We start from the raw sequence: 25,919 nt of genomic DNA, 5'->3' as shown, positions 1-25,919 counted from the left end.
TGTTTACATCTTGATTGTTGGTCTAGTCTTAATCTTGAAGACCAACAATCAAAAATAATAACCCAATCTAGTAAACAAGGAACTACTAACTCAGAGAAATGAGCTATCAGTAACCAAGGAACCACCAAGACCGCTTCCACTAACAGTGACAGGGCAAGGCATTAGTATATAAAATAAGTGCAAATCCCACTCCTTTCTAGCACTGATGATGTTACTTAGTTTGGTAATCAAACAACTGAAGAAAACAACCAAGAGAGCATCAATTTGCATTTGTTTTAAAATATTGTGAGTTTTTTAAAATTAATGTATTTCTAGGTTTACTATAATAAAACAAACCACAGGCATCTAATACAAACAAGGAAATAGTAAATGAAAAGATGTCACATGTAGTGATGTCAAAACAAAAAGCCCTTCTTTTCATGCTTGCATCCAACTGTCAGACACAAGTCATATGGTTTGAATAGCGACAATCTGATGAAAGTTTTATCATTTGTCCACGCTTCTTCCCCGCCCCCCCATGCCTATGAGACAAATCTTCAAATTATGGAAGGCATCCTTGATTAGCTTAAAGTAATGGAGACCAAACAAAAATTATCATATTCTCATATCATAATTTCAGTTTAGGGGTTAGCAAACATGGTGTTTTAAACAGTAGTTCAAAACAACAAAATAAAAGAAGAAAACATAATGCTGCGGGAAAATTTACTCTATGTATTTTGAGCAATTGTATTTGGCTAAAACTAAAAGTCTGCACATTTGGTTTTTTTTCATGAAAGGATTTGGATCTTGGATTTTATGTGCTGAAATACTGTATCATACACTCATGCACACAAATACAATTTGGCCAGAGTACTACTGGGACAAATAAGACTATGCTCTTTGGAACAATAGAACAAAGATGGTTCTAATTATCAGATCTAAGCTTCAGAACTCAGATCACAAATTTTCCAAGACTCAGTTGGTCTCCATGAGTAATCAACAAATGTGGGTCTGTAATATATAAAAATAGTCTTACATGATTGGTGTATCTAGCTTAATATTCCATGACAAGTACTAGTTTCATATGCATTAGATTAAAAAGAGGCAAAATAATCTCAAATTCCATTTTGCTGCCTCCCTCTGTATGAATCAGATTTTTCTGGTGTAGTGCCAAAAAACAATGTCGTTTATTTTGGAGAGATAATGAAACGATTGTATAAGTCCCTAGAATGGCTTTCACTTATTTTTAAAAATAAAACATATCATTCAGAACATCCCCGTAGGTGAAAAAAAAGAGAAAATATAAACATACTATAGACCACTTACTTTGTGTCATTATCCTGCACGCTTTACAGTCTCTGCACTGCACCTCCTAAAAACACATCAACCCTAAGGAAAGTCTAAAACATTGCATTCAATTACTATCTACCCTGTCTGTATTCATTTAAAAAATCTGCTCCTCTCAACCTCAGACATCAACTAAATTCACACAACATGCTACCTTATAGTTAATATTCTAATTATCTTGCTTAAGGACAGCTGAATCCTATTTTTCTGCAAATCAAAAAACCGCCACCACCAGCATTCTATACCGCCTTTGAAATTAATTACAACAGAAATAGGCAACCTGATGCTAGATGATACAGATTACAGTTCTTTCCAGACCCAACCTGGATGCCCAATGGTCAGCACCATGGAGTTTGAGTCCAAAACATCAAGCCTATTGCTTAACAAAGTAAATGCTTGTTTACACCATAATCTTATGAGAACATGTTTTCAAAAATGTTCTTCTTAATTCTACTAGCTGATCATCTCATATGGCAGGATATAAAAATAAACTTAAGTATCCCGCATAATACTCAGATATTGCAAATAACTCACTATAGAGCTAATTAAGCTGAAAAGAGAAGACTAGGAAAATAATCAAGGTCATTTTATTGGGATGAAAAGCCATAGCTGCTACCTTATTCTCAGATGAAGTGGAACATAGAATTTTAATATAGTAAACAAAGGCAGGATTAGACATTCCCCCAACTGCTCCTATGCTACAAAGTGAAATGTAAAACAGTGTAATTTTTTTAGAAAAAACCCCTCTAAAGTTAAGGTGATCCAAATTTAAAAGGCTAGCAGCAGTCTTTTTACCAATTTAGGGTTGCAGAAAATACTTGTTACAAGTAGATGTATAACAACAGGGTTAAACTGTTCCTTCTGGCAGCAACAAGAGATTGTGGATCTGTCATTTGGCATAACCAGCTGCTATGGCTGCAGTGATGATGACTGGGAAGCGTGTGGGTCCAATTATGGTTCACTATGATAGCAGAGACATGAGTCATCATTCCCCAAATGCTGGGTGGCATACTTTGTGACAGAATGATGAAGAGCCATGGAAAACTCAGACGGACTAGTTACTATCCAAATTTTCAGATAAACCTAAAGTTCAGTGATGACAATGACAATACAAACTTTTACAATAACCTTTCTGAAGAAAATCCCTCTTCCCTCATGAATTAGCTGGTGTCATTCTAATGTTACGTAGTGATAAGTACCAATGAGATAATTCAGGGAAATGAAATACCTCAGCATAGAGGTATTGATGGTATTTCTTAATCTAGTATCTATTCAAAATTCATACTTCCTAATTAAAGTGAACATTTACAGTTCTTTGTTATAAGAATATTAGAAATTTGATATATAATGCAGAATACTACAAAAAATACCTTGTTACAAACCCTTTCTCTCTCCTTTCCATATTTATATTGCTATCATAAAGAGGAGGATATCCAAATTAATCTAAACACCAAGGTTGATTTTCTCGAACTGAAAATGGTAAAATACTAGAAAATAGTAAAATAAATTACAATACCCCTAATGCTAGAAACAAAAGTTATAGTTACTATGGCATTTCTAATTTGCAAACTGTTATAGGCTTTATTGAATTTGCTATCAAAATAATCCTGTGAAGCATATTAATATTCTATACTTATAGGACTGAGCCTGAATATTTCTGATCAATGGTTCTGTGACAGAGATGAGATGAATCAAGATTAGATTCCACCCTAGATATCACATGAAATAGTTGCAACAACATACAAACATACATACTTCTCTCTCTCTCTCTCTCTCTCTGTGTGTGTGTGTGTGTGTGTGTGTGTGTGTGTCCCCGTGTCTCTAGGAAATAAATGAGGCAAATGGCTTCTCTGGGAGAGCACACAGCTAGAAATATAGTGATTCATACTAATTTGTCATTGTGTAAAAGAGAATTCCTTTCACCTCTTCAGCATAACTAAAACAAATGTCAATTTTTTTCTGGAGGTATTTGGGAAAAGGAAAGAAACTCTGGATGGGCTAAACCTGGAAGAATTTGGTCAACTATTATAGTTTAAGTAAACTTAAATCTGTTATTTCTTTTGTTTTCAATCCTAGAAGCAACACAGAGGAAATGGAAAATATGTACTGTACAAGCACCAGGATAGATCTTATTCTCTAGCCTTTCTTCAATATGGCTGCTTTCAACTCTTAGTATTTCAAGCCTACAAAACTAAACACCATTCTGGTTGGGAATTTTGAAAGTCGTAGCCTAAAACAACCAGTTACTAAGCTGAGGAAAGCTTTGTGAAGGCATCCTAGATATACATCAGTCTGGCAGCTATGTGACTTAGATGCAGACCGACTGATATGCAGCAACTCCATCTGATTCTGGCCATGGTCAATAATTTAAGATGCACTGGATGAATGCTGAGATGGATCAGGGTGCAGCTGGCAAAAGTCCTATTTAGTCCCCAGTAGGAGGCACTGAGGTATTCTTCCCCCAAACTCTGTATTTAGAAATCCTACAGTACCATGAGGCTACACATCCTCTTCACAACCTGTTTTCCTTGTTACCTTCTGGGAGGAGGCTTCATGGTATCCAAAGCAGAACATCCAGATTCAGAGTTTTGTTCCATATAGCATCAACTTCTTGAACTCTCAAGTTTCCTCCTTACGCTATGTGTTCAAAATGGACAGTGATTTATATGTGTATATACCATGTGTATATGTGTGTTATGTATGTATATGGGTAGATATATACTTTCTTTTGAGGGAACAGAATTTCATTTTTAATGTGGGCCAGCATGCTCACAGTAAAAAATGTCAATAAAGGTAAGGTTATCTTATCTTATCTTATCTTATCTTATCTTATCTTATCTTATCTTATCTTATCTTATCATCTCATCTCATCTTATCTTACCAGCCTAGCCCAGCCCCTTTTATACTTGCAGCTTTCTTTTCAGTCCTGGTTCATCAGGCTTTTTATTGCACACTGTGCAGCTAGCAGTGCTGTTCTGGGAGACATAAATCTCATGGACACAGTTTTATGGCCATTGATCCAACCACGTGGCAGTCAATGCCACTCTCAGACAAACAGTATTTCCTCTTATTATAAGAGACACAGCTGTTCAGAAACTCAAGCCTTTTTTTGCAGGTGCCCCCTCTCCACTTGCTAAGATTGGAATAGCAATGGGTTACTGTACACTGAGAAAGATGAAGGAATGCATAAATTTAAATTTGCAAACCATATGCACAGAATTCAGGCTTGAAGGTATCAGGAGGGCAAGGTCAAGATTGTTCTGGAACCTAATTTCCACAGAAAACATCAAAACAAGTATCAGACTGATAGCAAATCCTTACCCTTGCTTTCCAACATTTCTTATAATTCTGTTTATGCACGAAGGAGAGCATTATTATCTGTGAAACAGGCAGGTTTGCTCTGTGACTTACTAGAATAATAATTTGGAAGCAGGGAAAACTCTGCAGGTGTAGAGGCCATTGCTGAGCAGGTGCTTCCCATCATTTGTTTCAGAAAGCTTTCTTCAGATCTTCTGAACTGAACCCTTGATTTTCCTCCTTCACAACAAATTCTGGAGTCAGATTCTGACCTGCTCACAGTGTGCTCTCTTTGCTCAATGAAATTTCCGGGAGACTTTTGTACTAGGCCTTGTGTATTCTGCAATTCTCAGATTCACAAGAACTCGTGCTGCAGATGCTGCAAATTTGATGGTCGTTGCCACAAAAGAACATATGGTTTCTTTTTTTAAGCAGGGACTTGCTAAAGGATTACCGGTACATTCACCAACTGCTTTATCTCCAATTGGATTTACCCAAACATTTGTACTGTTATGGAGGCATGTTTAACTAAAGCAGGGGTAGGGAACCTTGGCTCTTTTATTTCTTGTGGACTTCAACTCCCAGAATTCCTGAGTCAGCATGGCTGGTGACTGATGTAGTTCTGATCTCTTCTGTTTCTTTTGTAAAGCAAAGTGTCAGGACTATATTTTCTCAAAACTGAATAAGGCAACAAAACTATCCAGCCTCAATAATATGTGTTCTTGATTATTTGCTATACTTTTTTTTCAACCACAAGAATGGCCAAACATCAAGTGTTTAAAACTATATCCCATCTAAGGATGTGGCAGTCTTGGTTTTTATTTCTTTGAGCTTTAAATTCCCTAATTAAATTCTGCTCTGATTCTGAGATTTCCTGTCACATTTAAATCGATAGCCATTAATAGCTATCAACTAGTTTTAGAAGATATTATCAAGAAAGGTCTTTGTGATTTCTGTGCTTTGCTGAATTTAACTTATTTCTTATTATATTTATATTGCACCTTTTCTCTGAAAGCTTGAGGAGGCCTTGGAAGAGAAAAGAGTTCCTCTCTAATTGTTATCTTCAAAACATCCCTGTGAAATAGATTGAGCCAAGAAAATGACTCACCCCAAATATCACCCTGTGAGCTCTAAGAACAAGCTTGGACCTGAACCTCGGTCTCCCAAGTCCAATTTCAACATGTTAGTTATAACACCATATCAGTACAGGGAGTTGTGAAATGCATAAAGATGCTGCCTAGGAAACAATCAGAAAGAGACGCAGGAGCCCCCAGAGGTTTAATTGTCAAAAAAACAAACTTTGGAAGAATCCACCCTATTAGATCGGGCATTTAAAAATGGTGGCAGGAGGTTTGTATTTTCAGATCTGCAAAACTATTGTCAGCTCTCCCAGGCAAGCTAGTCAGGAAACACGACAAGATGGACTAACTGTATTGTACTGTAAGGCAGGGGTGTCAAACTGCTGGCCCACGGGCCGGATGCGTCATGTCGAAGCCACACCCACCCCAGCTTTTTCCCCGGCAATGGGGAAAAAGTCGTGATACATCACGGCATGTCACATGTCATGGCGAGTTTGACACCCTTGCTGTAAGGCTATGCTAACAGAATCGTGCAAGTCTGAAAAGCTTGGTCATTTTGGACTCAGGGCTCCTACCTGATGAGCAGGTAGCAGCCATGGCTAGGGATCTGTCTTGTGCACCAATTGTCCTCTTTCCTAAACCAGGAAGCCTTGCTCACCATCACACCCTAGTTATCTTCAGGCTGGATTACTGCAATGCACTTTACATAGTGCTGTCTTTGAAGACCACTCAGAAGTTATAACTGGTGCAGAACACAACAGCACATATAAAATTGGTTACCTATAAGTTCATCCATGTTTCTCCTTTGTTGCGTGAACTGCACTGGCTTCGTTTTATTCTGGGGGCAATTCAAGGTGCTGGCTATCACATTTAATGCCTTACATGGCACAGGAGATGGTTATTTGCAGGACTGCCTTTCCCTAAGAGTATTCACCTGTTCCACTAAGTCAGATAGGATGGGCATGCTTTAGGTTCCCTCCTTGAAATCTCATCGTCTAGCAGGGCCTAAGAAGCATACCTTTTCTGTGGCTGCCCCTATATTGTGGAAACAATTTGACAGGCCCCTGCCCTTCTAGCCTTTCAGGCGGCCATTAAGGACTGGCTTTTTACTGAGGTTCTGGGATGGTATGAGTAGAAGACATGCATCTCAAGGGGAATCAATACGGCACAGTTTTTTTTGTTTATTATTTTATTGTTTTCATGCTTTATGTTTTACGTATTTATTGATTTTACAGTTGTAAGTTTTTCAGAGTTGCTTAAGATGACTGGCCATATAATTTTTAAAAAATAAACAAACAATTATGAAAAAAAAATCTGGTTGCATTAGCAGAAGTATAATTTCCAAATCATGAGAAGTAAGACTGTAATGTTACTCTATATTCATCATACTTCATTTGAACACTATATCCAGATCTGTGTACATTTCAAAAAGTTTCAGATATGTTAAAGCAGAATCACAAAAAGGCCACTAGGAGGATCAGGAGATTACAAACTAATCCTATTAACAGAGAGTGAATACACTGAGAATATTTTCCTTTGATAAGAACAGAGGAAAGGGAAAGATGATACAATTCTCCAAATATCTGAAAGGATGTTGCACAGTAGAATGTCCCAACCTGTTCTTCATCATTTTAGAGTACAGGATTCAGAATAAATGAATTTAAGTTACATGAACACACTATTAGTAAAAGCAGCACAAAAATGGAACACATTGTTCAGGGAGGTGGTAGATTCCCCTTCACTGAATATATTCAGCCAAACACTAGTTAGTCATCTGCCAAAGATAGTTTCATTACTATTAATTGATTGATTGAATTTATATGCCACCCATCTCCTGGTCTGAGGCAACTCTGAGTGGCTTACAATAAAATTAAAAAATAGGAATATAAAAACAATTATCAATATGAACCAGATTACAATTTCAATAGGTCAAATACAGACTAAAAAAAACCAGGGGTATGGAGATGATCAGCAATGGTGTCTTCTTTGTCACTGGACCAACCAACTACAGCTTCCTCCTCAGAGTCCCAAGCCAACCAGCAGAGTCAGGTTTTAAAGCTCTTCCTGAAGTCAGGATGAGAGTGGATCTCGCTTCTAGTGGCAAGATGTTCCAAGGGCTAGGGACCATGGCAGAAAGTGCTCTTCTCCTATACCCCGCAAGCCAAAATTCTTGGCTGATGCAATCGGCGGTGGGCTCTTCCTGCCAGAACGAGTGGGATGGGTCAGTCCCTTCGGGGCAAGATGGCTCCTCAGATGCTCTGGACCCATGCCATAATGGGCTTTAAAGATGAATTGGAAGCAGATCAGCAACCAGTGCAGCTCGTGCAAGAGTAGTATTACACGTACCACCTTAAGGCCTACAGAACAGGTCACGCTGCTGCATTCTGGACAAATTGTAGCTTCCAAATATTCTTCAAGGGTCACTCCATGTAGAGTGTGTTGCACTAATCCAAATGAAAGATGACAAAGGCATGAATGATTGAATGCAGCAATTGCTGCATGCAGCTGATGAACATGAACTTTAAATAGACATAAAACTAATGGTCATTAAGCATTAAGTGAGGACTACCTGTATAGAATAGATCAGGGCTTTTCAACCAGTGGTACGTGTACCACCTGTGGTACATTGGCACCTGGCAGGTGGTACGTGACCATCCTAGAAAAGTGGTAGTGGGGGAGGAGAATGAGCTGAACCGGTGGTAGCACCGCACAAGCCTGAGCGAGAGATGGCTGGAGCTGCAGGGCTGAGCGGAAGCGCCAGGATCAGCACCAGCCTCCAGTTGGAGCTCAGCGCTGATCCTGGCGCTTCTGCTGAGCCCAGAAGAACCACCGATCAGCTGGAATGTTGCAACATCTCCAGGGTCTTGTGATTTACATTCAGATGCTTGGCAACTGATTCATATTTATGATGGTCAGTGTCCCAGGGTCATGTGAAGTGACCAAAACCTGCTGTAACCACCCAGCAGAGGGGGGGAATAGAAAACAAACACCCCCCACCCCATCCCCACTGCCAATCCTCAACAGAAATGCTCACAACAATGAGAATCTCGGACAGGAGGAAGTGTGTCGCCGGGCGGGCAGGCAGGTGTCTTGCTCAGCTGTGGCTTGGGAGACACTTTTTTCAGTGCCATTGTAACTTCGAACAGTCACTAAGCGAATTGTTGTTAAGTCAAGGACTACCTGTACTTCATCAGTTTTTCCTTTTTTTTTTTGGGTCATCAAGTTTTTGACACCTTGCTAGGGGACTGGTGGTACTCGGATGTTGCCATATCCTAAAAGTGGTACAATGGGTTAAAAGGTTGAAAAGCCCTGCCCTAGATTTCACAGAACTCTATGACATATATATTGGAAGCTATAGTCCAATACATCTGGAAGGTATCAATCAGGCAACTAATAATCTTTGCATGGATCAAAGGAGGAAGATTTCTTATCAATACATGTGATAAAACTCAGAAAAAGAAAGAAAATCATTCAAATTCAGAAGAGGAATTGTGAAGATAAAACATGAGGAGGGCAACAAAGTCACAAATAACTGCATAATCATGGAAAACTGTAGCTACTCTTGCTACAGTATCACAGGCTGCCAGATAGAATAATGATCTGAGAATCAAAAGACCACAGCAGTTAGCCAGTTACAGGGAGATATGGTAATGGTAGCAGCTCAACTTAGTCCAGCCAGCCCAAAACATGGTTGAAGGTACTAGATAGGAAGCTACGAGAATTCTTTGTGTATATCTAAGTACCATCATTGCTTGATGGGATAACAGCAGAAGTTGCATAATATGCATATATGCAGAACTGATGGCATCAGTAGTTTGCCTGGGTGTGTGCTGTGTGACGTCCATTCCAAAATATCCCAATCTTTGCAGCTTGTTATACTGCTTTCTAAGGTCACTTTCTAAAGATGCATCACAATAGGTTTCAGGCTTTCAGCTGATATGGTTTCTCTGCTGAGAATAATTTACAATACTTCTAAAGCAAACATTTCAACGAATCAGTTTTGCTGTATTTCTAATTAACTCCACTATAAAAAGAGAAAGTAAAAATATAATATTTTTACAACGGGAAATCTTAGCTACCTCCCTATGACACAATGGAAGCTTGGTATCTGCTGCTGAGCCCTTGTAAAGGGCAGGCAGTTTGTGAATTCCAGGTTAGTCAGAAAGCGTTATCAGACAACAACACCAAACTCAACAGGGAGTAGCAGCATCTGCAGCACTAAGATTAGAACTTACTAAGTGTTCCTTCTTGCTTGGACACAGGGCTGGGGGATTAAACAGTAGAAAAGGGAAGAATACCTACTCAGTAGGGAGCTCTCTATTTAACTAGGCAGGATCCCAACAGGGACTGTAAACCAATCTGGATTGGACTATACTGTCCTCCTGAGAAAGAGCTGGCAGGAGAAACTGTATGCCTAGTGCATTCAACATTCCCCTAGGAACCCAGATGCTAGAGCTAATGGAGGACATGGGGCAATGAATGTGTTTGAGCTATTGTGTATGTGTTAATAAACATTTGCATTTGGGTATTTGTGCAAATATATGGGTGTTATATACTAAATTTTGGCATTCATGAGCACTAGGCATTCTGCAAATAATAGAGTAATTTGTATCTCTTGAGTATGAACATTTATGGTCTTCTGTGCTTCAACCTATATGTTTGAGCATCTGGGCTCCGTGAGATGTTTTTAATCTACAGGATCTGCATAGTTGCTTTTTCTTATTTTTATTTTACATAATTGCAAAGGTAACTGGTTTCCTAAGCAAATACATTTGAATCTAGATTTCAAGATATTAAGTGACATAACCAGGTTTAGTAGTCATTTCCCAAAGAATCAAATGCATAAAATTAGCCCCTCAGTACATCCTTTGGGTAGCAAGAGGTGGACAGTGCTCCTAATTTTTCCCCTATACTGGGTGCCTCCCTATTATGATTATTGCTGCTAAATAGTCCTCATAATTACTGCACTAGCACTCATAGCCACTAGTCATATTGGCCTAACATTATAGGAGTTGCCATTCAACATATCTAGAAAGCATCTGCTTTTTTTTCATAATAACACTACCATGGCATACCAAATGTAAGCCACTTTTCATTAACAAATGCACTTGAAGTAGATTTGTTTCACCGAGGACAGTTTAATGATCTAACTTTGCCCCTGTCTATCTTCTGAGTTTTAGAAAACTAGGACAATGCACTGGTGATTAAGGAGTTAGAGTTGGAGCAAGGAGACCCAGATTCTAGTCCATCTTCAGTCACAGAGGCTCACTGAATGTCTTTGAGCCAGTCACACTCCCCGTCCCACCTTCCTCATGGGGTTAATGTAGTGGGGGGAAATAGGAGAGAGTACTATGTAGTCCACCATTACCTTCTGAATGCTAAGCAGGATATAAATTAATAAAACATCTGTGTCACATGAGCCATAAAAGAGTAGTAAGTTTTTTTTTCTCCCAAGAAGATGAATAAGGAGCTATTCAACCTCTCCCAATTTCCCATCAACGGAAGGAAACCACAAGTTCTCCTGCTACTGCCTGATAAGAAACTTTCCTCTGAGTTCCATTTTCTTTATGCAAAAAAAATTAAAATAAAATAAAATAAAATTGAGGAGCAGGCATGATTTTCTTCTTGTTATTACTTCTCCAATTTCTTTCTTTGTCCAAGATTACATGCATACTTATAAAACCCTTAGTCTGCACTAATATCAGGTCTGTGAAAATGACCCTAAGCAGCCCTTTCTCAAATCCCATCAGATAATAAGATGACGTTAATGTCCGAACAATACAATACTGTATAGCCAGGAGAAAAATATCTGTTCTTGCTTTAAAAAGGAAACTAAAAGAATTGCTAAACTCTTTGCATCTCTCACCCAGTCACTAAACTGTTATATTAAAAAAGGAGTCTCTTTTCTAGAATTATACTGACAATACAATATAAAGTACTATTAATATCCATATCAGGGGTCTCCAAACTTGGCAACTTTAACAGACATGGCTGGTTGTGGAATTCTGGGAGTTAAAAGTCCACAAATCTTAAAGTTGCCAAGTTTGGAGACTCCTGATCTATAGTATTACATCAGCATTACAGTACAAATATTTGAAATCTCAAATCAACCTCTCAAATCATAAGAAGGTACTTTAGAAACTGTAAATACATAAGTACCTAAGATACTTACTATTTTCTAATCTTTGACCTATTTCAGCACCACTTTTTGAACAGGAGGACTGTTGTCTGGGGATGAAAAGCACCGTCATCCACCTTAAACTAAAATAGGGCTTTTGAAAGATCAGGATTTAATTATTGTAAGGGTTATGCCAGAAAGCTATGTCCACATACTACTTGCCCCAAAATAATTTCCCAGTGAGAAATCATCTTATTTTCATTAGTTAAAAGAAACCGAACTCAAATATAATCAAAATAAGAACAAAATACTACCAGTATTACTCATATTGAAATACTGGCTTAATTGGTACCAGCATTACAGCTGACTGGGGAAGAAATACAAACATGGTTGAAACTATAGGGGACAGAGTAAATCTTTAAAGCATGAGATTTAAAAGATTTAAAAACAAACACATTCTCAGTGTTTCAGCAAGACCCTATACAGGTAGTCCTCAACTTACAAAAGTTCATTCAGTGATCATTCAAAGTTACAGGCACTGAAAAAAAAATGACTTGTGACCATTTTTTACACTTATGACCATTGCAGCAACGCCGTGGTCATGTGATTTACATTCGGATGCTTCACAACTACTCACATTTATGATAGTTGCAGTGTCCCTGAGTCATGCGATCACCTTTTGTGACCTTCTGACAAGCAAAGTCAATGGGGAAATCAGATTCATTCAATAACCTTGTCATTAACTTAACAACTGCAGTGATTCACTTAACAAATATGGTGAGAAAAGTCATAAAATGGGGCAAAACTCACTTAACAAATTTCTTACTTAGCAAGATAAATTTTGGGCTCAATTGTGATTGTGCGGATTACCTGTACTGCATATTGTACACACAGCTGATTTAATACAATTTGATTATGCAATACTAATCTTATTTCTGTCCTAGTCCTATAAGATTTTATAGTTTCAAAGTTAAGAATCAGTGCTAAGGAGCAAATTTATTACAGCATCCTCTTTCCCAGTACTCTTCAATATCTTCATAAATAAATACATAAATAAATAATTTAGATAAGGAGATAGAAGGGGAACTCATCAAATTTCCTACCAAGCTGGTAGGAACAGCCAACATTCCAGAAGATAAATAGGCTCAATATACAGAAGAATTTCAAAAGACTTAAACACTGGGCTCTGTCTAACAAAATGAAATTCAATGGTGATAAAGTAAAATTCTACATTTAGACAAAAAACAAACACAAAGGTATAGGTATAAAATAGGTGGTACCTGGCTCAATAGTAGTAACTGTGGGAGGGATCTTGAAGTCCTAGTAGACAATCACTTAAATATGAGCCAGCAGAGTGCTGCAGCTGCCAAAAAAGCCAACACAGTGCTAGGCTGCGTTAACAGAGGGATAGAATTAAATTAACATGAAATGTTAGTACCCCTTTATCATGATTTGGTAAGTCCACACTTGGAATATTGCATCCAGTTTTGGTCACCAGAATATAAAAAAGATGTTGAGACTCTAGAAAGACTGCAGAGAAGAGCAACAAAGATGATTAGGGGACTGGAGGCTAAGATGGGACTAGGGGTGGCATGATAGCAGTGTTCCCAATATCTCAGGGGCTGCCACAGAAGGGGGGGGGTGTCAACTTATTCTCCAAAGCAGGAAAAAAGCAATGGATGGAAACTAATCAAGGAAAGAACCAATCTAGAACTAAGGAGAAATTTCCTGAGAATTAGAACAAATAATCAGTGGAACAAGTTGCCTCCAGAAGTTGTAGGTTCTTCAACACTGGAGGTTTTTAAGAAGAGATTGGACAACTATTTGTTTGAAATGGAATAGGGTTTCCTGCCTAAACAGGGGGTTGGACTAGAAGACCTCCAAGGTCCCTTCCAACTCTTATTCTGTTATTCCTAAACATCAACTTAAGTTTATTATCAAAAATCAGGATTTAACTTCCCCACTCTACTGAGTACATGCTGAGTATAGTTGGGAAGAAATGCTTCCAGCACTTCACCTGTTGGGGATCAAAAGAACTTTAAAATATCTCCCCCTCCCCCATAGCAAAAAGCTCACATCAACAGTAATTCTTCAGCCTTGCATCAATCAGAGGACAAAACTGGCTTCTTTCTCATGTCGTCCCCATTGGGCAAAACAGAAAGATGAAAGGCGGCCATTTTGATACAGCATGTCAGTGGGTACCTTCAGGAGTGTGGACTTTAACTTCCAGAATTGTCAGAAATGGCAATGCAAACTAGATACGACTTTTAAGACTTTGGGGATGCTGTAAAAAGCCGTAGTGTGATATGACAGCCAATATTAGTTTTATACATCCAAGTGCTTTTTAAATAAACAAGTAAATAAACAAATGAAGCTGTATGCAGGTCCCAGCTGAGAATTGGGGGAGGTACTACCAGATGAATGCAATTATACTTTGCATTATACCTTGTAGGAGAAATATATTACACTCTTCCCGACCAACTACGGTACCAAATATTTTTAAGGTAAAATGGAAAATTCCAGCAAAGAAATATTCTAAAGATGGAATTATACTTTTATGGTTGCTGGGAATCACAGTCTAGCAGGCCCAAAGGGCTATAAAATGTTCTGGCCTGTTTAATGTAATAGTTGTAGTTCAAGCCAACAGTTTCTATGCTCAACATTACTACATGTATTGAAACACCATATACTACATTTTCCCATAGCAACTTTGCTCCTGACTAAGAAAGGTCACCTATCAGGGCTGTTGCAACCCTCCTCCATGCTGGTGTTTTTGAACCTTGCTTTAGCTGCCTACTAAGCTTTTTTTTTTACTTTACTACATTTCTGTAGTTTAAGTATTCTACCAAATATTGGCTCTGTTACTTTGTATCCTGTACAGGTCCTAGGGGTTCAAGGTTAATCTCCTTGCCATTTTGTATATATTTGCGAAGGGAAATTGGGGGAGCAGCATTGTTAATGAGTCTGTGTCCTCTTCAAAGTAGGATAGGAAAACATACTTTTAAATTTCAGTGAGAACACTTATTAAAGTCCACTCGGTGTAATACTAATGCCAAGTAAGGCCTCTAAGAGGGAGAACAGAAGTACAATAAATGCTTCCTACAGCAATCAGCTATACTTCTAGGGTACTCCTCGTGTTAACAGGACAGACCACAACAGGACAGTTTCGTGTTTTCTCTTTATCTGTGATGCCCTTCCAACATTTTTTTAGCCATGTGAAAGTCACTTAGACTTTTCCATGCTGCTGATAGCTACATTTGAAAACGAAGTCTTAAAACATGATGACATAAAATAAGACTGATTCAATAAATGGGACTCATTTTCAAGGAGATGAATGTGTGACTGTCATGTACTTTATATGTGTATCTGATTTACACAAAATAGAAAAGGTCCATATACCATGAGACACCAACCTAACTGAAATGTAACTTCCACTATTTGAGATCCATTCATGAAAAAATGGCACAGCTAAGAGAATGTTTTAAAAATCTGTTAGAAACTTCTTTGTAGGCTGACAATATTAGAACAGTTTTCTCTTTTTCAGAGTAAACAGCTGAAAAGAAATATTTTGTTCATCATACAGCTGGAAAAAGGGAAAATATTGTTGCTTTTTTAGAGCACTTAGCTGGTACAAACAGAGGAGGAACTACCCTCACTATTTTTATTTCTACGTAATATTTTGGTGTAGGACAATACATTTCTGTTAAGTAAACCATTTTTGCACCAAAGAATTGAAGCCTTTGAACTATGGTGCTGGAGAAGACTCCTGCAAGTCCCTTGGACTGCAAGGCGATCAAACCGGTCAGTCCTAGAGGAGATCAACCCTGACTGCTCTTTAGAAGGCCAGATCCTGAAGCTAAAACTCAAACGGCCACCTAATGAGAAGAAAGGACTCACTGGAGAAGAGCCTAATGCTGGGAAAGATTGAGGGCAAGAGAAGAACGACAGAGAATGAGGTGGCTGGATGGAGTCACTGAAGCAGTAGGCGTGAGCCTAAATGGACTCCAGAAGATGGTAGAGGACAGGAAGGCCTGGAGGAACGTTGTCCATGGGGTCGGACATGACTTCACAACTAACAACAATAACAAAACCATTTTTATTTGCATTTTACAGTCAGAGTTATTAGAATGAAAGAATATCTATGCAGTGCAGAGATAATGCTCATGCCTTAAATATGGTCTTATACATACATTATTTGTAAAAGAAATTATAGAGTATTAAGGTTAAGTAAACTTCCAGTTTCACAATGTAAATATGGATGCAACAGGGTATCAGCTCAGCTCTAAATTCTAAATTTTATGCCAATTTTAGATTTTTTCCCCCTTTCTTTACTCATACATAGCTAAATTTCCTTAACTTTTTTGGCAGCTTAAAATTTATTTTGTTAAGATGACATACCCCACGGTGTCCCCATACATTTGTTAGATACCTACTGTAACTGATTACTGAAATTCTATTGTCTATCTTACCTAGAAATGAAGATCAATGAAGTTTGTGAGAACTTTAGAATTATTTAGAATTATTCAGAATTCAGAATTATTGCATGACAACGCTTCATAGAAATGACTTCAAAGCATATTTTGCAAAGAAACAGAAACATACACTACTGTATAATTCCTAGTAACTTCCTAAAGACTGCTAATGGGACAAAATAAGAATCTTATTTTCTCTTTAACCATGCATGATGAAAAATTTAAGTCAATGAAAAAGTTCTATACAGCAGTGAGTGAAGTCCTGCAATGTTTGAGATTCAAGTAAACATTTGAAAAAGTTATAGTAGGTGAAGGAACGAATGTTATTGCAATCAATTCTGCAAGTTGAGATTTCCTCTTACCTCTACTCTCACCTCTATGTTAAAGTTCACTATGAGGGTCGTAGATCGGAAAGGGTCAAATGTCCTGATTTTTTTCTGCTTTCAACCTTATAGATTGCACTGTTCCAATCAGCTACATAACTTACACATCTTAATCAAGATCTTGTATTGCTTGGTGGTGCTGCAGTGGAAACCCGAGTTACCTTGTATTATGGTATTTCATGTGCTTCCCTAAAAGATAATTGCACAGTGTGACTTTGTGGCAGTTTTAAAAGTACGTAAACCCTGTACAGTGATCAGAAAGGATTAGGTGACAAACAACGTGAAATATAGAGAAAAGTGCAGGATACATGAAAATAAAATTAAAGAATGTGTTTCATTGTTGTAGATTGACAGTTAGTGGAAATTAAAAATTCCTGGTCTTAAACACACAAGAAAAGTACAGATGCGGGGGGGGGGGGGGAGAGAGAATTTAAATGAAAGCAACGGTTCTGGGAATCATATTCAAGAGAGAGGTTGACAAGCTTAGAAAGGGGTCAGAATAGAGGTGGCAAAATGGCTGATTTCAGCAGCACATTTTTTTATTTCTTAAAAAGATGTTGGGAACAAAAAGCTACTACTAGGAGGCAACCTGTTTCAATTTCCTCTCATGCATCCCCCCAAAGAGTCCAAAATGGAATTGCAAAAATCTAGCAGTGTAGTTGGACCATACCTAACATCCAAGGAAGTTTTTTTTAATGCAGAAGTGGAAACAATTTGTCTCTTAAGTGATCCCTGTCTCTATTCATACCCTTAATTCCCCCAAGGCTAAAAATGGGGCACTGTGCTTACCAGTGACATCAACTTTGACCTTCATGCTGATTGGAGGCCCAAATTGCAGCCTCCAATCCGGGGGAAAAGCTGCCCACTTAGCTTAATTGTATGGCTTAATTGTATGTTAACCAACTGTTGTATCACAAATAAAAAAATAATAAAAAGCAGCTTGTAGTGTAGTGCAATGTGAACAATGCTTTGTTCTCTTGTAGTTGTAAGGTCTTCTTATTCTATCTAGTGTTATGCCAGATTTTAAAACCCAAAATAGATTTAGCTTCCCATTATTGCTTGCATGTCTTCCTCAGCCCTCCAACCTCCACCGAGAAATAAACTTAAATCCTGGGCTAGGAGAGCTCCTTTGGAGGGTAAGAAATTGAGAGTAGTGAGAAAGGAAAGGTTGTTAGTCTCTTTCATCTCTTGCCATTTTCCTACTACAATTGCCTCTTCCAGCTGCTCCAGCATAGGTTTTCAGAGGTCAGTTTATCTTTGCAGATATGACTCTTGAGGGGAGGCCAGCTTAGGAAAGTTCTTCTCAAACACGAAAGACAGATGGTTAGGTCAAGAAGGGACCCGAGAGTTTGTTTAGAATCAGCTTCTTTCAGCAGAAAACAATCTGAGTGATTGCAAAAGAACGAGCTGGATGGTAAAGGGGAATTCCAGTTTGCTGCAGCTTTAGCCTATCCCAGTAGGAAGCACTTCCTGCCTCCTGCAGTTCCCCCCTCCCCCAGCCTTACCCATCCCCTCTCTATTCCCAAGACTAGTGCATGCCCAGGCGGTGCAGAGTGAGCCCCAGGCTGGCAGCAAGGAGGCTCTTTTGTATATCTCTTGGAGGTGATTGGCTGGTGAATCCCCTAGGCAGCCAAGCGGCAGAGTAGAGCGTGCAGAGTAGAGCGAGTTGCTGCAGTCTGGCTGGCAGGGTCTCACATGCACCCAGCATGTGACAGTTCCCAATTAACTCCTGCTCCAGTTCTGAACATACGCAGGAAAAGCCACACATGTGGCCAATATAGCTCTCTCATCTCCCACTAACCATCACTGGTGGATATTTATTGCTCCTGCCTCCATTTACCACCTACTGTCTCCATCTTCATTCTACTGCTTTTCTAATCTGGCCATCGCAAGCAGCAAAGTCCTATCTCCAGTTCCCTTTTCCTAGGAAACAATTCCTATCAGCATCTGAGAGCTAGTTTGGTCTAGCGGTTAAGGCACCAGGCTGGAAAGCAGGAAACTGAGAGTTCTAGTACTGCCTTAGGTATGCAAGTTGTTGGCTGGGTGACTTTGGGCTAGTCACTCTCAGCCTGGATATCAGACTCAGGCAAGAAGCTGATCAGTCAATTCCTGTCGCAATCAATGGATCAACATTCAGTTGCCAGACCCTGCACTTGCAGAGGGGGAAGGGAGACAGTGGGAAGGGGGGAAAAAACCCAATTCCTATCAGCAACTACTGCCATCCTGTGGCTTGGATAATAAGAAAACTCCTTCCTTTTGGTTTGCCAAGCACTCCCTTCAAATTTCCACTGCTAGGAAAAATTGGACGACATCAGTATTTGCTTAAATTTGTCTCAGTATTATTTGTCTATCTTCATGAAATTACAGCAGAGTATTTAAAGCCCAACACCGCTCAGCCAGTATTTCATTTATATGTTGCAGTTTTTCAGATACCTCTTTCCCATATTCTCTGGATTCTTTCAAACCCATAATGCAGATTTCCCCAGTTTCTAGCTGCATTTTCCAAAGTCCGGATTTAATTCATGTGCTTCTCTCACAAATCATATAAATACACTGATGAGGTTTATGCAACATAGTAAGCTGAAACATGATTGGCTAATTATGCTTCAGAATGCTATGTAAATTAAGCCAATACAATTAGTTTATTATTCAATGTAGATATATAAACTATGCAACTTGAAGATTTATTAAAATTAGTGGACAATTTTAGCTGCATAACATGAAAAGTTAGCCAAATAATGGCTGCAAACATGCTACTGAAGTAGATGGATCACTTCATTGGGAAATACATATTGTCTCATCTTTTTTTGTCAAACCACATAAGTGAAGTTTATGTTTCTACATATATCCATTGAACAACATCAATGTAGTTAAGGTACACTCTTCATACTTTGTTTTAAATTTTATTGTTGTCATTTGCAAGTCACCATCAAGGATCTGCCTGTGTGCTTCCCTCATTTCTACTTGGCATTCCTGTAACACTGGTTAGTAGGTCCAAATGGAGAAGTGGTTTCCTAATCCAATTATTGCAATAATGGAGTTTTGTTAAATTGCACAATATCATTTACTTGCTAGAATGCCTGCCAAAGTCAAAAGCAGGTTAACAATGGCCTAGTTCTTATTTTGAACATGCCTAGTGATACCAGCAGAAATTATCTTTATATAATTTATAATAGTTTCAAGTAGCACTTCTTGGGACAGAGACATAGATGTATGTAGATCACTTGGGTATTTCTACCCTTAAATAGCTTAATAAACAAAGCTAGTATTTCTTTTTAGGATTGGTTTCTGATTCAAAAGGAAATAAAGTCAATTACATCTCAGTCTGTTCCTTACTGGAGGAGAAAATTATTCTTATTCATCATGCATTGTATTCAGATTGGGAATCTCATTTTCTTTTAAAACAAACTTTAGCTTCTGGTCCTTACAAAAAGGGAAAGAATTTGTTGAAAATGTGGTGGACCCCAAGTATTCTGGACTTAAGCTATAGCTTCTCTAGTTAGCATGAATGATGGTAAACAATTCTAAGCACTCAATTGTAGTCCCCCAAAGCTAGAGAGCTCCTATTTGCCTATCGCTGCTCTAGAAGTAATAATAGAATTTCTAAGCTCTTACACAGAAACTTACTCAAACTCCTATTGTGCTGAATCAAATACTTATATGGACAATTTCTCTCTCACTTGCTCAAATGTATTTTTAAAAAAACTATGAGGATGGATCACTTTTATTTCCTCTATCTCTCTCCTAATCCATCTTGACAACTCAGAGATAACATTTACAATAATTTAGAATTGGTATTTCCTTCACAGAATACAGTACAACCACTGGATCAGATAGCGTAAGATACTTGGTCCTTATTTTCTGCTGTGATGTGTCACCTAAAGTTGAATGATAGAGTATTTGGCAGAAGTAACCCTGGTTTATAAAAGTGGTGGGACTTGAAAGGGAAGAATTTGAGCTATAATTTCCAATATGACAACTGGCAATTCAGTTTTAAAATGTTATGCCTCCTAGTCATATTTTCTGAGATAATAAAGTCAGGATAAAGGACTAAAATAATCTAGAATGACTCCATATTGGGACACAATAGTGCAATGCAGGCACTATTTCTTTGTAATTTGAAAATGTATTTATCATTGTGATTTCACACTGAACTTAACATTGAGTTACTAATTCTGCAATCTTGCAACCTGTATCAGGTGAACAGTGGAAATGAGAGATACAAGACAGGTAAGCAGCTTCAGCTAGCTAGGCAAATATGAGTTTTTAAATATATTTTAAATGTATTATTAATAGCAAATTTAAATAAATGCATGAAGAGAAATAAAAATATGACGAGTATACAACAACAAAGTTAATAGTAATATACAAGTAACAGATAAGAAGGAATGGTTTCCTAATACCATAAAGGGTTTTTTTTTGTATAGTGTGAAATAAGGTAATATGGTATTTCTTTGCCATTCCACCCTTTAAAGACTTTTATTTTCAAACGTATTATAATCCACCCACCCCACTTCATAGAGGGCTGTGTTAATTCGTAAAAATGTAGAGGAATGTGAAAAGGGAGGTAGGAGGAAGGTTATCTGAATTCTCAGAAATATATGACACTTTTACATCAAGAGAGGAAAGCTCTTGTAACCCAGTCCTAACCTGGAAATGCTCAGCAGCACTCTAACAAAAAGCTGGAGTTAGTTTTACCTCAAGGTAAAAAAAAGGCATCCTGTCAGATAATGGCCAGAGTTACAAGATCTGACCAACCCAAAGTCTTTACTTAATTGTGCCTAAGAGGGAAATTTTGAGGAAGAAATTCAAAGACACTTTGTAAAACATGCATATCAAGATCTTTACAAATGTATAGATTTACCGAGTTGGAAAGATTCTCTTTATGCCATTCCATCAAGGTAGACATTCCTGTATTTTACTATTCCCAGAAGACAAGCTTACATCTTGTAGATTAATGTTTAGAGAAGCAGATAATCAAGCCACCAATATTATAGTAGATACCTGTAGATCAATGAATGCATTTAGAAAATAGATTCATCGCATAACCATGTGATATACAATGAACTCAAAATTGTCAATCAATTTTTTATATTAGAAACATGAAAGCAGAAAGCATTCACCAATCTAAGGCTTTTTATTTTATTTTTGCCTGACTCACTCCAATCCATTAAAATGGCTTTTACAGGATACTATCCATGGCAAATCCCCTTGAACTGAATTACTTGTGCTCAATTGTAGAAATTCTTACAGTCTCCTGACTGCATGAAAATCACCACCATGCACTCTACAGAGCAGTTTCATTGACTGAACAGTGACAAAGGGATAGCATGTCCAGCACCAGCTTCAATCAGTTATACCCTCCTTCTCCATCATGCACTTTTGCCATTCTTTTTCCTTTAAAAATGGAAAACTTTTTTTTTAAAAAAATCTGAATTTGGGAAACTGAAGAACTATAAAGCAAAAGACAAATGAATAGATCAAATATTGGGATAAGACATTTTTCTTCACTCTAAAAGAATGACGATGAGGAATTCGCTTTGCCTTCTTATCCTTTGGAGAATAGAAGAAATACAGAGCTACACCATATGAAGAAATGGCCAATGGAGGCAGCTCTTTTGTTATAACTTACAAATGCCACTGCTTCCTCTTTAAAGACAGACACCCACAGCTGGAAACTCCTCCAAGTAAATGCACCCCCCCTCCAGAAGAGCAGCCACATGAGAGGTTCATTAAATGTTTCTAGTTGGCAGAAAGCCAGAACCAGAGCTTGCTTGTTCTTCATTCCAATAAACAGTCTGTCATGAGCAAAATCACAAGGAAATCTTCAATTTTGAGAAGAAAAATAATACATACACAAAAATATAAACCCAGCAGTTTATTTCTTATCCACATTTTTTTTTTGAAAAAGGCCACATTCAACTGGCAGGTTGATTTGATTGTCCAAGGAGGCCCTCTGAATCCCAGGTCAATTGTAATACCTTATCTATAAACATGATTACATCATAACTTGGGACATGGCACAGTAACGACACAGCATTTGTTTCTACTGCCATGTTGTAGGAAGGTGAGATTTAATAAAATCCTTGCTGCATCACAGCCCTTCCACCCTCCCCAAGGCTCAGCTAGAAAGGAAAATGGCAATAACGGCATTATCCTGTACAGACATTTGTGAGCATTTAGCTCCAGATGTAGCAAGAATTAACCTCAAGCCGGCAGAGCAAGTATGAATGTGAAATTCCCTCCGTGTGTCCAAAGCTGCAGCCTGGGAGCAGGATGCTGTTTCCATATCCTGCCAGCCTCCATTTCAGTCAATGGGCAAAGGGGGAGGGAGAAAGAGAGAGGTGAAATCCTGGAAAAGTGTGAAAGGAAGTTGGATGGGGGAAGGGGGAGAAGCCCATGCTGTGCCTGGTGCTTTAAATGTTTGGCCTGGCTTTGGAGGGAGAACACGTGACTTTCTGCTTGAGGAAGCAGCAGCCGCTCTGGCAGCTTCCAGTGGGAGATGGAGGAGGAGGAGGAGGAGGAGGTAGTAGTGGCAGTGGTGGTGGGGGAAGGGAAACAGGAAAGGAAAGGACTAGTTTAAAGAAGGGATTGCTGCAAGCTAAGAAAATAGCTTCAGCCAGACAACAGGTAGGGGGCAATGGCGGAATCACAGAGGTGGGCCACTCAAATATCCAGCATCAGAGCAGGCATGCGGTTGTTGCTTTCTGGGAGGAGGAGGAAAGGTTGTGCTAATCTATACGTATTGAAGGAATTTACCTATATCTGGACCAAGGAATATGATGCACTGAGACAGACAACTCGGGAAGCAGCACCTGGATATTCCACAGCATGCAGAATCTCAGCATGGAGTTGAATGCTTTGGAAGAACTGCAGCAATTCTCAGACAGAAACCATACACCCCTGTCAAACTACAGTGGAGGAGTTTCACCCCTCTACCTGGAGTGAAAAGGTATCCAAATATGTCAGACCTGACTGCTGAAAAGAGCCTAACCTATCCCTGTACTCTGCATAGTTCATTTATTTCAAGCAGAGAAACTGAAATAATCCTGTTTCGAAGGAAAACTAATTCCTGAATTGCATTTCCCAATTTTGGAACATATCTCATCCTAAAATCAACCTTCTCTACATTTATATGCTCTCTAGGAAACACAAGTAGGATGGTTTTACATTTTACAGCTAACGTCATTCAAAGACTAGTATTTTTTATTAATTTATTTGCCACCTTTCTCACTGTGGGTGGCTTAAAATACTCTAGGCGGCTTAAAATAACCCAAAAGCTCCACAGCAAAGTTGTGGGGCAGTGTAAGAAACACATAATGTCAGTATCTCATAATGTCTTGGATGATCTTGGGAAGCTAAGCAATGCTAGCCTCGGCTGACACTTGGATGGGAAATGACCATGAAATCGTGAAAGCAACAGAATGCTTCCACACTGTTGCCAAGCAAACAAGACATATCCATGAAGTCACCAAGATCAAGCTTGATTCAAGATAAATGCTGACTTTTTTTTTACCTAACAGTGTAGCATTTCCTTCTGTTATAAGTTTCATGTGAAAGAGGTGAGTACACTATAATATATTCAGCAGTGATGAGTCTGTATCTATGCCAACCACTCCTGTTTAAAAGCTGTGCAGGTTTCAGTTTCTTAAAGGTGGAAGATGCCTCCCCATCCTCCACATAAACAGACTTTATCATCATCTTCCTCCAGGCCACAAAGGCCAACTTAGCCTTTGTGCAAAGAGCTGTCCCTTCACAGAGCCCCTCCTCCATGAAGGAGTGAAGATTTGCACTGGCACAAGCAGAGCAAACCCAAAACCACATCCTTGAGAACTGGCAGGCCTTCAATAACGGGCATTCATGATCCTGAACTGAAGAGATGTTTCAGAATTCAATTTCCACCTTGAAGGAGATGCCAGATCACAAAAAAACAACTCAGCACAGCTGCATCCTTCTGGTACAAACACAAACACTTCTGGCCAATGCTCTGCCCATGCAGGGACGCCCTAGAGAATAGGATTTACAGAGGAAAGTCCCGCTGCTCTTAACTGTTTTTGTAACATGGATATAGCTGCTCATAGCCCAGCACCAATTCAGATTACCTGCAGCATACTTCTCGTACCCCAGGTTCTCTTTCCTACTCCTGGAAATGGCTCTCCATCAAAATAGTAACTTCAACGGACATTCCCCTCCCCGCCAGGAATCCCAGACTTCTTTCCCAACTGATACCGACAGTTAACTGCAAGCAAAACGATCAAGAGCGTATGCGACGGGCGCCCCAGCCCCAAATCGATACCAGCTTGCCCCCCTGCTGCCAGAAAACCGAATTCCCGCGCCCGTGCTTGTTGGGGAAAACCTAAATTCCCAAATGCCATTTTCTGTCTCCCTTGTCGTTTCCTGGAAGGAGGAAGATTGCTACGAGGCTGTTTTCCGATGGACTGTTCCCAACTGCAGAGGGGCCCGGGCAGGGGCAGGAGGAGGAAGGAGAATCCCTGGACTCGCAAAAAAAGGATGGACGCCCCAACCCTTCCTTCTCTTTCTCCGCGCGCCTAGACTCACCTGGGCATGCACAGCCTACTGACATCTTCACATGCCCGGCCTGGCGCAGCAAAGGTGCGACGTGCCCGCTCGGCGGGTCCTGGCATCCGCCGCCTTGAGAGAGACCCCAATCGCTGGGCAAGGCCGCCCCCGATTGCGGGGCCTCCCCGCCGGGGAAACACAGCAATCGCAGTAAGTGGGGCAGCCCCGATGCCTCTCTCCCTACGCTCGTCGGCCAGTCCAGGGCCGGGCTGGGCTGGGCTGGGCTGCGTTGGCCTGGCTGTGCGCAAGACGACCCTGCGCTCCGACCGACTCGGAATCCGATCGCTGGGCTGATTAATATGGCAATTGAGCGGCGAAGGAGGAGGAAGAGGAGAGCGCGAGCTTGTCAAAGTGACCCGAGCTGAGTGGCGAACCGCGATAGGGAAGGGAAGGGAAGGGCGAGGAGAGAGGGGGAGGGGCAGCCATGTGACGCAGATGGAGAAAAACACACCAATCTCTGCCACAGTAGCCACCCTAGGCGGGCTCGCGCGAGGAGAGGAAAGGGGAGGGAACGGAAGGGAAGGGAGGGAGGGAACGCAAGCCCAGGCTAAGGCGCGCGCTTCCATATGTGTGTGCGTGCTCAGAAAAAGACATGTGCTGACACGTTTGCAGGCGTGCAGGCATGTTTGCAGGCAGAGGCACGGTATAAGCTTTACTTGTGCGC

The 25,919-nt window shown here is 39.6% G+C and overlaps 1 protein-coding gene across 2 annotated transcripts in view; it reads right to left on the bottom strand.

Annotated features, from left to right (window-relative positions):
* Positions 1-25,636, bottom strand: part of LDB1 (LIM domain binding 1) — a 65,016-nt gene extending 39,380 nt beyond the window's left edge. For both annotated transcript variants that reach the window (XM_081329814.1, XM_081329815.1), the window contains exon 1: positions 25,235-25,636. In XM_081329814.1, the coding sequence (XP_081185940.1) occupies positions 25,235-25,259 (25 nt within the window). In that variant the 5' untranslated portion in view covers positions 25,260-25,636. The remainder of the gene's footprint in view (positions 1-25,234) is intronic.
* Positions 25,637-25,919: the final 283 nt, after the last annotated feature.

Source organism: Vipera berus, assembly GCF_964194415.1.
Source record: "Vipera berus genome assembly, chromosome: 5".
In the NCBI taxonomy this organism is placed as follows: domain Eukaryota; kingdom Metazoa; phylum Chordata; class Lepidosauria; order Squamata; family Viperidae; genus Vipera; species Vipera berus.
Note: the sequence above shows the minus strand (reverse complement) of the source record. Positions and strands in the feature narration are given on the sequence as shown.